Below are 13,714 nucleotides of genomic sequence, written 5' to 3'. Positions count from 1 at the left end.
CTCAAGATTGCTTCATGGATTTTGAGAGTGCCTGCTAAGGGTATTTGTTTATTGATAAACAATTGGATTACCTTCTCTCCAAGCGCAGCCAGTGATTTGTACTGACAACTTTTGTAGATGTCTGGACAAGAAAAAAAAAAGACCCAAAGACATAAAAATAGTGAAATTTGCCAAGTTTCCAAGGCTGTATAAAAAAGAAAGGAAGCTTGGCCATCAAGTCCTCCACTCTAGTAATCGTCCTTCATCCCCTAAATAAATTAATTCAGCAGGCTGGAAGAACACTCTACCAGTACAATTTTCCTCTGTGTTTCTCTTTATTTGTACTTTTAAATGAAATCAAAGTGATTGAAGGACCCTCAATACCAGTACAATTTGTGTGGGTGTTTTCTGTTTATTTGTTTCTTTAAAATCAAGATTATGTCACCATGTGTCAGTGAGGCGACTGGCACCTTGTACGCTGCCTGCCTTCTGTCTCCTCCCTGAGTGCTGTCCACAGATTTCCAGACATTCCTCGGCCATGGTGACTTGGTACGGGACTTCGGCTGTAGCCTTCGGTGCAGATCTGGGCCTCGGTGAGCACTGCTACTTCGTGGTGTTCGTGAAGTGGTCACCAGCATCTAGGTGTGCTGCAAGCATACATATGCAAACAAACGAAATTCACTTAAGTCGGGGCTTCTCCAGAGCGTCTCACCAATAAAGTGAGGTATTTTGTTGCATTCATTCATTCATTCATTCATTCATTCATTCATTCATTCATTCATTCGGCATACTACTGAAGGCAGTTCTCCCATTTGCACAATACACGGGGAAAGGAGAGAGGGGGGGCGTGAGTCACGATCAACTATCACGCATTACGGTGGGGAGGCATAACGACTTATGTTTTATGACAATTAACTATGATATTAAAGAGGAGTAGTGGTAGGTGTAGTACAAGCGTGCATGCAGAAGTGGCACTGAGATGTGGCCCGATGCCACGAAGACCTGGAGCGCATCCACGCCATGTGGCATCGTCGTTATTTTTTAGACATACTTGGCGTTTTCTGCTTCTACCCGCATGCCAATCGTTACCATTTTCTCTTACACTAAGCTGCTGTCAAGACGATCCCGTTTAAGGCGAATTTGGGGGTATGCGGAACACTGTACATTTGGTTGGTTTCAGACAGGTTCAAAGCAAAAGCAATCCTCTTAAAACGAAACGATATATCAGTTAAATCGAACTTCCACAGTCGTTCCTGACACCTGCTACTCAGTCTAGCAAGATGTCCTGATCGGTAAACTTTGAGAAAGTGATGCTAGCTACCTAAGAAGGAAATGGTGATTCTGAAGCCACAAACAGCTATGCACATGTCAACGAGGATTTGAAAACCCGCAAGGCTGATGCCGAAAAGGGTGATTAAGGAAATCCTCAATGTGCTCCTGAAGTCTATAAAGTTATAGTGAGGACATCGTCCAGCATTGCTCACACATTCTGTAGTTGATAATGACCTATACTTTGGCATATTTTTTCAGCAACATGAGGAAAACGAAGAAACTTACTGGAAACTAAGTGAAATTCCAGCTTTCGTGACAGCGCACAGGCTTGCGAAATGCCAGCAAGCAACAGTTACTTGAGAGCTTAAGAGTTCTTAAAGCAACGTCTTGCATCACAAAAATCTAACCCGTTACTATTTTACATCTGCCTTTTGATTTTGGTCCAGTTTCATTTGTTGGTTTGTGTGTTTTGCCAGGAATAATGCATTCTGTCATTCAGATCCTTTTTCTTAAGGCGAACTTTTCATGCGGCGAGCAGATATTCACGATTCTTTCGAGTTAGTTTTAATGGGAACCTACTGCATATAGTATTTATTATACCCAGGCACGGCCCTGGATTCATGAAGCTGAGAGTGAAAATGACCTAATTAAACAGACCTGCAGTCAACTGTTTTCCCAAGAAGGATCTCAGCATTCAACAGCCCATTGTGTACAGGGGCCACTATGTGCTGCTGGAAGCAGAAATTAATTATGTCTTTAGCGGCATTTCGAGCCAGGAAGAAGCCAATTCTGCTATAGGTAATTTTTCTTGTGTATGCAACACAGTTTAGTAAATGTGTACGAGGCATACGGTCTTATACTTACGTGACTGGTGGAACACTGAAGCCACGAACGTGTTGACATCACCCCTTGTGGTGCTTGAAGGAGGCATGATTGAGCTCAACTGGTGGAATGCTGGGCCTCCTCGGACCTGTGTTGTGGGCGCGAGGCAGTGTCAAATGAAACCAGAAACACGCACACACAACGCTGGCATTAAGTCGCATTGGGGTCGATGCACATTGGTGAGCACTTGGGCAAATCTTGTGAACATGTTTACACTGCGTGTGCTGTCATCAGTAAGAAGCACAAATTGTCGCGTGATGTTGCACACATTTCTAGGCTAAGTTCCGACTATGTGAGAAAGAATATTAGGTTTCTGAAAGTGACAGAAGCGTGCACATTAAGGGCTGTTGCTGAAGTGTGTAAATGACTGTACTCTCGGAATAAATATGCTCACGGAAGTGCCACCTAGGCCGTGAGGTGCTGGCTAACACTTCCAGTGCCCAACTTTGTACATGCGCACAAATACCCAAGAAGGTGGACAAAAGGATGGCAGCCGCAGTTTATCAATCTATAAAGTACAGCATGCTTAACGCAAAACACGTGGGATCGACTGCCACCTCTGGCGAGTTACCTTTTCGTCGACTTTCATTTCCCTTTATCTTATTACTTCTACATGTCAAATAGACAAACTAATTACCTTCCTCTGTGCTTTATCTGGCTGCATTGTCGGTTACATGATACAGTTGTGACTAACAAAACACTGAGACCCTCGGATGCTCTAATCATTCTCGGTCTAGCGGACATTAATGCTCTGTCTCGTATATTCTTTCTTATTTACTGGCCTACCTACGCAAAAACTGTCGTCTTCTAAATAGGTTCCATCAGTGCGCGTTGCAAAATTACCTCTTGGAAACTGGTGGCCCCCTTTACGGTTTGTGCATGCGTTCACTAATAGCTCAGGTTTTAAAAAAAATTTATAAATTCAGGAGTTTTACAGTGAGGTGGATTAATGAGCTGATTATTAGGTTCGCTGTAGTAGGGGGACTCCAGAATCATTTGGGCCACCTGGGATTGTTTAATGAGCACCGAAATCTAAGTACACAAGCATTCTTGCACTTTGCTTCATTCAAGTGCGGCAGCCACTTCCGGGATCCAACCCGTGACCTCTGAAGAGCAATTCCATAGCCACTAAGCTACCACGGCGGGTAGTTAAGGTTTTGATAGAAGACAATTCAATCCAGTTGGATTGGATTGGACAAACTTTACTAGAGGTCCTGCAGGATGCATGTCAGCGCGCAGTCGCTGTCTTTCACGCAGGAACCGACAGGGAGTACCTGGCAGCCGCTGCGAGAGCCTGCTTGATAGCCCATTGCTGGTCTTGTAGGAGCGAGTTTCATAGGGTCTTCTCCCATTTGTGGAGCGGAGCGTTTCCACACTCCCAGGGCACGTGTGCGAGTGTAACCCAGTGTAACTAATTTTTCTTTGCAAACATTTTACTTACCAATGCTAAATACCAACTAGAATCCACTAAATGTATGTGAGCATTTGCTAATCAGAAAAATATCTACGAGAGATGGCGTATAATATAGTAAACACATTTTTTAAAAAGTAACTGTACTTATAGTATCAAATACAGTGACAATCGAACTACGAATGCTAGAAAGACTTCTCCAAGACTTCCGAATTTCAGTGGTGTGGCATTTACACCTTCCACAAAGTGGTTAATAAACGCTTTCATAAAGAAAAAAAAATTCATGTTTTACGAAGTGAACTGGGTCGGATTAGATGTATGAACCAAGAATTCATTGTAACTTTTATAACTCTACGCGCTCAAAGACAGTCACTCTAAACAATAAGTTTTTCTGACTGGGACGAAGAAACGCCTCATGATGCAGCTCGGCAAGCATGGTCATACATCTCTAACTGTGCTTGGAGGCTGCTTGTTGAACAGGCTGAATAACATATTGACCGCAAATAAAGACGGGAACAGGGGACGAGAACACAAAAACAACACAGGCGGTGTTGTTTTTGTGTTTTCTTCCGCTGTCCCCTTCTTTATTTGCGGTCAATATTATATGCAGTAAACACCAACTAGGCCAAACTGAAGCTCTTCTGAGGCTGAATAATCTACTGATAAACATTTTAAATCAGTTTGAGAAGTCCACTATTTGCTTGTTTGTGGTTCCAAGAGAGATAAGCATGAGAACCACTGCTAGCAGTTAACCTTAGGGAAGAGAGGCTGATTTTTTTTTTAAATGTGCCTCCTCTTCTAGTGCATACGTAAGCCACTTAGAAAGAGGAAAATTTCTTCAATGTTGCCAGGCTTGCAACTTCCTGAGGATATATCGCCTACCTTGTGGAAGCTTGAGGTTCCAGTTCGGCGGATGTCGTCAAGAGATGCCGTCTTTGCCTCACAACGTCCACGGATGTCGGCATTGTGAAGCTTACAGGGGCACGCCTATGACAGCCATGCACAGCTTGGGCACCCAGATGTCAAGCAGGTAACGTGGAAGCTGGTTGGATGCATCGCTGGTCACATATATGAGACGAATTACGTATAACACGGAGAAAAGGGGGCGTCCTAGCTTCGCCTGTTGTGAATGGGGACAAAAGAAATGATAAGGAAAGTTAACCAGGCTGAGCTCGGTTGGCCAGCTTTCATTAAGCAAGAAAAGGGACCAGAAGGTGAATACGACTCTTGTCTATTGTGGAAGGTGCATTTATGCTTGTGTATTCACTGTCATGATAATTCTCACAGTAATCAACAGTACATCAACAATATAGAGTGCTTTGTGACAAAAATGGCAACCCTGGAAGCCTCCCATGACTATTATTGTAACATACGGATCTGCCGGCCTTCTTTCATGACGTCACAGTTTGCAATTGAGCAGTCCTGTTATCTGAAGGTCTTTGTCTGGCACCGAGGCTCTATCAAGGGGAAACATGAGGACGTGGCTAAATTCCCGAGGCCAACTTTGAAAATGCTACCCGTTTAAAAAAAAAAAAAAAGTGCTGTGCCAGCTAAAATCTGGTCTGCGTACGGGACTAAATTTAAACAAGAAATGCTGTGCTGCTGTAAAGGTCACCATGTGTCAATACCGCACCAAAGGCAGCGTTAGTGACGCAAATGCCAGCTGCTCTCGTTGACAGAGCGCCATCTGTGTGAAACAGGCACTGTGAATTCCTCCTAGCAGTTTCCCGTTTATTTCATGAGGTCAGTCGCTGTTAACCAGCTAGCTCAGCTATACATCCTTGTTGCACCTACTATAACTAGGCATGGGCCATGGTAGAGTCATTTGATAAGTGGCCTTGTTGGACGTCGTCTTAGCTTATTTATAGCATGAAGAAAAAGAAAACTTGACTGAACAGTTCTTGCTAAAGAAACACTGAACAGATGAATTTAGTTTCTCTCATTAATCGTACTTCAGGGACACCGAAAAGTTCACTGTTTAATGTGCCTGGAGACTTGCTAAGCTATGATCACTATGCTATGCTAAGCTACGACTTGCTAAGCTATGATTAAAATGAATGGAAAAAAGACAGTGAATTAGTGATTCAAGATTTATTGGTTACAGACAATAATATCCTGAAGAAGAAAGATGGAAATAGAAAGAAATCAACCCAGAACACTTTAAGAAAGCTCTAAAATAATAAATATCCCCCCCCCCCTCTCAGCTGTTTCTATAAGTATTCCTTTTTATTTTTTTAATAGTAGCTCTTAAGGGTATGACATCTACATATGGTGGCATCTGCCGCAGGTGCCATCACCACATTTTACTGCCAGGAGAAATACGCGGAACAGAACAGAAAATAAAGAACAAGCTCTGTTTCCACTTACGCTTCCCTCTCGTTTCTGCGATGGGTGAGCCGACATGTCGCAGATGTCGTCAGGCCAGCTACTGACAATTTTGGCAGCACCTAATGGGGCAGCAGGGAGAAATATTAAGCTAAGCTAGCTGCACAACTAAGTTATGCTCTTGCAAAAACAAAACCTCCATTTTCACTCTCCCAGGAGACTCCGTAAGGCAAGCAAAACGCGAGACAAGAGACGTTCTGATGACGCCGCTTTGAAGTTTCCATGTCAGCGCACTGCGACGTCGTCATTTTCGTTAGCTCGTGCCTAGCTGGTTGATTATCGGACTGTATTCTAAATGAACCAAACACTCCACCTCAGAGTAAGTTTCAAAAGCTTTTCTTGTGCCAAAAATGGCCCAGGTACAAGCATATTCATTGAAATAAAGGGGGCAGGACCTCTGTCAAGCTTACGAGCTTTTAGTCCTGTGTCCTTCTCTGTCCAAGAGAAAAATAAAGACTGAATTGAATTGAATATCTGTATTATCCGTATTGAAATCATTACATTACAGGTAAAAGGATGGATAGGAGGGCTAGTTAGTAATGCATTATAATAAAAACTTAGAGCGCTAAAAACACACAGGATGTAGAAAAAGAAACACACCACATGTGCTCTTTTCTTACTAACAGCTGGTGTGTAATGCATGCATGAAAAAATACATATATTGAAAATGGACGCATCACGCATATCAAGATGAGGTACAAAAAACAGCATACATCTAAGGCACATGTGAACATCGATTAATAAAATTGAATTTTTTATTGCGTTGTGTCATCACCTCTTAGATAGAACCTGTAGTGGCACTCTGACATCACTGAAGTCTTGAATTGTCTATCTTAGATACAGCGCACGTGCCTGTGTGTGTGTGTGTGTCTGTGATGTCACTGATTAGTAGCTCTGTAAAGCTATATAGGACGGCCACGTAAGTGCCTGGTGGTTCTTTTCCGTTGTATTGCAAGTGGCAATAAACATGTGTTCTGGCAAGTAGGCTACTGCGTACTTGAAGACACAACATATTGTGCAGTAATAAGGATGGTTGGCTTACACACAGTGCGGTGTTCTTGGTGATACGATAGGCTTCCAAGATTTCTCGTGTGGTTTGGTTAGGGTGACGGAACAAAATGACCGTTTTCGAAGATGGGTTTACAAGGACATGATTTACAATGTAAGGTGAGATGATACGACGGCGCGCCATTTAATGAATTTCTGTGCTTTCTGAGATGTACGTTGACACATCTGCTTGTTTGAACAATGTACATATGACCACAGCTTAGGGAAATTTTGTATAATACTGTTGAGACACAATCGACAAAGCGATTAACATGTTTCTCCCTGCATTTTCTATCACCTAATGATGTAGCCTGTGCCCTTCTGTGCAAAATGGATTAAATGCAACTAAGCCTGTGTGGTGTGCGTGTGGTGTGTGTGTTTTTTCTATGTCCTGTGTGTTTTTAGCACTCTAAGTTTTTATATAATAAATTACAGGTGTTGAGGCTTTGTGCACAAAAGAGAAAAAAAAACAGCAAGCTTAAGCTTCATTTTTCTCATGTAAAAATCCAGCGTTTTCAAGCATAATAATGAACCTTGAAAGAATACCTTGAATTCTATAAGCAAACTGTTAACGGAATAGAACTATCTTAGGTAAAACACAGGAAGATGCTAGAACGCAGAGCGAGCACCCTTAATTCTCTGTTATCCTCAAGTTGTCCTCGTCCGTGTGTATTCGCGCAGTTCCGTGCCTTTGAGTTTCACTTGTAGCATACTCAGGGCTTTGCATCAGCTACGTTTGTAGTCCAAGACTGCAGGTCCAGAATAAGCAACTTAGGTCAGCGTAGGCTACACCACCCATCTGGACCAGTCGATCCAAGAAACATTGTTCGAGAGCATGCTTCTGTATGTACGCATGAGCAGCTTAGCTTGCAATCTCTAAAAAAAAAAAAAAATTGTTAAATACCTTAATCCTTACAAATCATCCCCATTGCCCTTTCATCTGAACGCGAGAGGCGATCACATCCGAAGAGATAACCAAACATGTTAAGCAAGCATGTAAGCAGCATGTTACCGGTTTAAGAGCAAGAAGAATGAGTATATCCGAAGGGGTCAAATAGCAAAGAGTAATATAGTAAACGTAAAGAGTGGACAGTCCTGTAGGCCCCCGTGGCCGACCTTGGCTCTCAGTGCACTTAGCCGAATTGGCAAAACACACCAGCCTTCAAGATGGCCACAATAGCATGGTACAGAGGTTGAGAGAGCACACATTATTGCCGTACCGCAAATATTACACGTCACAACCACGCGAAGAAACAATGAAGCACAAGGAAGCACAGGGGAGAGCAAATATGTTCAGGTGAAATGAAGTAATAAGGTAAAGGGAATGAGCAAATGAACAAAAAGATACCATGCTGCAGGCAGAAGCCACGCTCACATCCCACGCACTACTCGTGCATTGCTTTTACCAATTGAGGCACCGTAGCGGCTATTCTCCCATCTGCTCCCATCCACTTTCTTGGGTATTTGAGCATGTGTACGCAGAATAGCAAAGAGTAATATAGTAAACGTAAAGAGTGGACAGTCCTGTAGGCCCCCGTGGCCGACCTTGGCTCTCAGCGCACTTAGCCGAATTGGCAAAACACACCAGCCTTCAAGATGGCCACAATAGCATGGTACAGAGGTTGAGAGAGCACACATTATTGCCGTACCGCAAATATTACACGTCTACAACTTTAGAAATGCCATATTTGTTTTGCAGAACTGGCGCACCATACTTTTTCACGAGCCTCTGCACCGAACGGCATGTGCTCATTCACTAGATTGGTCCTATTCGATTAGACTTCCTGATTTTGCCCCTATCCATAGAGCAGAATACCTAGCTGCAGTTCTAGCACTGCATAAATTGAACCCCTCTCATTCATCAGTAGCTATTATCACCGACTCACTCTCTCTGTGTTATCACTTACAAAATGTAGTGACTAAAAAATTTGCTAAGCATTATATCTCTTGGCTCCACCTAATTTGTGGGCACAAAGGTTTACCTTTGAATGGGTGTGCAGACTCATTAGCAAAGGCTTCCCTGTGTGGCCCTTTAGTACCTGCCTTCTCCCTAACCACGTCTATCACTGCTTCTAGGTTTAGGAGATTTACATAGATGACTGGGCTATATAAATATAGTGTGGCTTCACATTCTGACTACCACCACCTACTATTCTCTTGGAACAACAAATTCTGCCCAGCACGGAAATTAGAGATTACATTAACAAGACTATGCTGCCACATCCTGACCCTAAATTTCTATGCACACAGGGCTGGTTTGGTGGCATCTTCTTTGAGTATAAAGTGTGGGGAACCAGAAACATTGGATCACTTTCTCCTTGCATGCCAACAATTCCCCTCAGTAAGAAAAAGGGCGCTCAAGGGCCCTATAAGCATGCTTGGCCTCAGCATGAACGTTCCCATCTTGCTTTTATTTGGAGCTTCCACATTGGGGTACGGCCACAAGAACATTTGTACCACTATGAAAAATTTCATCCTTGATTTCAATTGGCTGCCTTCCTAAACCAGTCAATATAATACTGAAATAGAACACAGAACACCAAGCAGAATACATACACCCCTATTTTCTTTTTTTTCTTTCTCCAAAACTTCTTTTTAAATGAGTTTTCTCTAAACCATTCAATTCTTGGCCGATTTCCCATGGTGGGTATGTGCCATTTGTACAGAGGACTACCATCATCATCATCATCATCATATAGGTGCCAAACTCTGAATGTTCTAGAAGCTTCTAGTGGAACATTGGCATTAGCACTGTCACCATCGTAATATAGATATATAACCCGCCGATAGAACAATAACGTTTTCATGGCCGCCTTCATGGTCGCAATGAGCTGCGGCTGCGAGCCTGACTTGCAACCCACGAGTGCGCATCAGAAGCACATTTTGAGTTACTTTAATGCATAAGCATTCTTTGGCGAGTACCCCAACAAACTGATAGGAATAGAGGGAAAAAATGGTAGCGAGAAAGGATAGGATATATAGTAAGAGAAGGCAACTATTTACATATTTCTGGTGTCTATGCTCCACCTCACAAGCTGGTTGCATCACTGTAGAAGCAAGTGGCCGAAGCTGTGGAACTTATTATATGAAGCTCGTAATTTGGCTGAGATGTTCACTGCAGCGTGTGCTATCCGTTGAATGTGTTTATTCACCAAGCCTGAGGGGTGGTTCAGGACCCCTTTAAATCAGGTGAGGCATTGAGTTTACTTCACTGCTTCAATGTTTCAATGCATTTCAGTATGAATACATGTTTCAGAATCAAAAGTATTTCACTGATCTGAGAATTTTGTAAAACCAAATTTCCTTAAATCAAGATTTGACCGCGCATCAGCTTGCCTTATCAGTATCAATGCACACCACTCCCAGCTACGGCAGTGCAACAGTGTAATGCAATACCTGAAAACAAAAGACCAGTGCCGGCTCCTCCTTCCGAGAGATTGGTGGGAGCTGCAGGAAGTCACCACAGAGGACTAGTTGGATGCCATCAAAGGGACGGTCACTGCGGCACACCAGCCGGGCCAGGCCACCCGCTCGAGCTTGTGGTAGAAGCGTCCGTCCAGCATGGACACCTCGTCCACCGCCAGTACCTTGCAACGGTGCCACTGGTTCACCCACGGTGGTCACATTGCACGTTAAATCATGACTTCCACCACGGCCGTGCCAGTGCCAACACCTGTCAGGAGAAGCATACAACACTTTTGTGTGGGGCATAAGAAATCAAGGAAATGGATATCTAAATTTAGCCGTAGGCTCCTGTATTTTTCTATGCCGACCCACTAGCTCCGTAAAGCACAAGATCTGGTGGTCCACTGCGGTGGCTCCACATTCTCAGTCATTTTATACCTATTGTTGCTAGAGCATGAACAATTTAAGCTAGGCACTGCTGCCACTCTATGTACGCTCCTCAGCTTCTGCAGGATGTACGATGAAGGATTGTTGATGTGACTCTAACCATGCCCCATAAACTGGAAAGTGGTGCCCTTTCAGTGACCTACCAATATGGGTGTCACTGGGCTGGCATTAAAGAAATACAAGACGCTATGGTTGTGCAAAGTGTGGCAATACTGTCTAAGTGACAGCAGAATGAATGCCTTTATGAGCATCTACTATGAAATGTAGTGCTACCAAGGTCAATACGTCAACCTTTCTACTGCATTTATCCAAGTCTCTAGGGGTCTGTGATATGTATAAACAGAGCCTAAACAGTGCCCTAAAAAAAAATAACATTCTCTTGATTCAGCATTCCTCTACATTTATGCCGATGATCCTCAGGCCCTCTTTTACTGGTCGCTGCCACAGAATCATTTAGTCAACCTTCCCTGAGTATCTTAGCCGTCTAGCGCTGCACATGCCAAACGGCCACTGCACCTGCAAATGCACCTGAAAAGCCAGAATCCTCAAGGAGAACGTGAACAAAGGCAGAGCTAACCTACTTTGCATATTGACAATAATATTTATACTGTGTCAACCCATGACAATACACTAATAAGCAGCTTATGTAAGCATGATGAGGTCTGTAGCATGAAGTGACTCAGTCCTATCAAGTAGTTGTATTATTAAAAAATTGACTGCCCTTCCATTATTGTGGAAAGGGGTGCAAGCCGAGCTCGGGATCTATGGCTCTTCCTTGTCATAACGCCTCGACTTTGCGCTCCTTCATGGTGAGGTCGGCATGTCAATGACGAGCCATTTCTCAAGCAAGTTCCTGGTGGTGTTCTTCGGCAGCTGAAAAATGCCACCTGTTCTTCGACTGAATACACGATGCACGGCCCACTTCCGCTGCCGTTCCTTTAACGCAGCCTTTAACGTTCCTTTAACGAACCAAATGCGGCCTCCCCATTTGACTGCCGGGCCTGAACTGGCCGGGAAACGGCGGGTGCAAGTGGTTGAACGAACACGCGATCACACCCTTTCCCTCCTTCAGAGGCAGGGCATGCCTGTGATTGGATCGCGCTTTGCGCTGCATGTATTTCTTCATGTATATAAAACCTTGCCTTAAAGGGCACATATGATGAACCGACAGTGGCTGAATTGGTTAGTGTGGTGGTACCGCAACCCAGAAGTCGGTGGTTCGAATCCGCAACCCAACAAGCAATTTTCTATTTAGACAACTTAGACAAGGTTGCGTTGGCGTCGCGCAGCATTGAACGGACTTATCTCCTCAATGACTCTCTGCTTGCTCGACTGCAACCGTTCGCGAACAGTAGCGGTGGGTCCTTGCGTCGCTTTCTTCGCGTTCAGAAACTTGACGAACGTGCAAAGTTTGCTAGGTGCGCAGTTCGAGAAATAAAGTCGCACCTTTTCATCTTTGAAGGCGACCGATGTCTTGTCTTCCCGCAAGAACTTGTGTACAACGGCATTCTGCATGGAATACACCATTGAGCGCGGTCCCAAGCGCGCCCTGAGTAAAATTTCCCGAAATTCGTATCTGTAAGAGCTGCCTCGGCGTTCTGATGCGTTGCGAGCCGGTGCGCCGTTACGTCGGTACTCGACTGTCGCGGTACCTGTTGTACCTGTTATTGCGATGGGCGGGATTTGAACACATGAATGTTCCACTGCCTGCGCACACCAGTGAAGAAAACGCACCAGAACTGCCAGGACCAGTGAGACGGGTGGTCGACGGGCAAGCATAGGGTCAAGAGCGAGCGGCGACTGCTTGCCCGCCGGAGATTTAAAATCATCCGATCATGCCGAACCGAACACGCTTTGGATGGATGGATGGATGGTCGTTATGAGCGTCCCCATTGGAACGGGGCGGCGGGTTGCGCCACCAAACGGTGGATTGCGCTTTCTGGCCGCTTTTTGGCTCCACCTGGGCTTGCGGCTTGCCTGAATCTCAGAAGCCACAACTAAAGATACTTGTTGGCAAAGTGTGTCGTCCCCTAATTAAGTACACTGAATGCCTTTATGCCTTTAAGTACACTGAGGCTAATGAAACCCTTTTTTTAGCCAAGTTACGATTTTAAACTTTGATATAAATCTTATTCGGCTGCGGTGGCTTCCTGACAGTAACGGATACCAATCTTGGAAGAGATGGTGGTTCCCATGGAGTTTCCTACTGTATGAAACTGTATGGTTCCAGTCATAGAGTTTCTCACTAATGAGAAACTCTATGGTTCTACCTAAAACACGTCATTTGAGCGGTGGGAGGCATAGAGTTTTCTGCAAAAATTACTAGAGGCAACTCTGGCGCTGCAGTCGTTGTCCTACCATGGGAATGAATGGGAACGATGGGAAGTACATGGATTTGTCTGATCTTCGTGCTTGTGGATTCAGACGTTCTTGTGGCTTTGTATATTACGCCATATAAATCTTAGTGTCGTATATTTCAGCGCAATCTATATTCTTCGTAGTACAGAAGACGCCGGGAACGCGTACAACTGCTATTAATTGCAACGATTGAGCTCATCCAGGTGGCCAAACGAAACGCGCCAAGCGTCTGAAGGCACTGGCATGCCTGCGATAAATTCATAAGGGCGTTTCATTCGCTTGTCGATACATGCGTTCGTGGCTTAATGGTTTCAACATCAGGCTTCTGCGCTTGAGTCCCTGTGTTCGAATCCTGCCGTCGGGCAATTTGATGATGTTTAGTCAATTATTTATGGAACAATTTACGACAACTCAAAGGGGAAGCTCCTTACTTACGAAGCGCGATGAGGATGCTTTAGACCACGCACTTATAAAGTGATATATATAAGAAAGAAGAAGCATGTGTTTGCTGCGGTAAAGCAACGTTGG

General features: G+C 44.2%; 1 protein-coding gene and 1 long non-coding RNA gene across 5 annotated transcripts; both read right to left on the bottom strand.

The window, feature by feature from the left end:
• Positions 1 to 284: 284 nt before the first annotated feature.
• LOC142560056 (uncharacterized) lies at positions 285 to 2,219 on the bottom strand. Its single transcript, XR_012823302.1, has 2 exons — positions 2,116 to 2,219; positions 285 to 626 (listed from the first exon to the last, which is right to left on the bottom strand). It is a non-coding gene; the product is annotated as an uncharacterized LOC142560056 (long non-coding RNA).
• Positions 2,220 to 4,168: 1,949 nt separating this feature from the next.
• On the bottom strand, positions 4,169 to 12,678 carry LOC142560054 (uncharacterized). Of its 4 annotated transcripts, none has more exons than XM_075671829.1 (4): positions 12,563 to 12,678; positions 10,373 to 10,649; positions 5,912 to 5,991; positions 4,169 to 4,586 (listed from the first exon to the last, which is right to left on the bottom strand). In XM_075671829.1, the coding sequence occupies exons 1-4, from the start codon at positions 12,655 to 12,657 to the stop codon at positions 4,532 to 4,534; spliced, it is 507 nt and encodes a 168-aa protein (XP_075527944.1). In that variant the 5' UTR covers positions 12,658 to 12,678; the 3' UTR covers positions 4,169 to 4,531. The 4 variants fall into 4 exon arrangements, with proteins under 4 accessions (XP_075527944.1, XP_075527945.1, XP_075527943.1 ...); XM_075671830.1 differs by lacking the exon at positions 12,563 to 12,678 and adding an exon at positions 12,275 to 12,469 and having other exon boundaries at positions 4,169 to 4,602; XM_075671828.1 differs by having other exon boundaries at positions 4,177 to 4,602.
• Between the last annotated feature and the right edge of the window lie 1,036 nt (positions 12,679 to 13,714).

Source organism: Dermacentor variabilis, chromosome 10 (genome assembly GCF_050947875.1).
Source record: "Dermacentor variabilis isolate Ectoservices chromosome 10, ASM5094787v1, whole genome shotgun sequence".
In the NCBI taxonomy this organism is placed as follows: domain Eukaryota; kingdom Metazoa; phylum Arthropoda; class Arachnida; order Ixodida; family Ixodidae; genus Dermacentor; species Dermacentor variabilis.
This window is presented reverse-complemented; position numbering and strand designations above follow the sequence as displayed.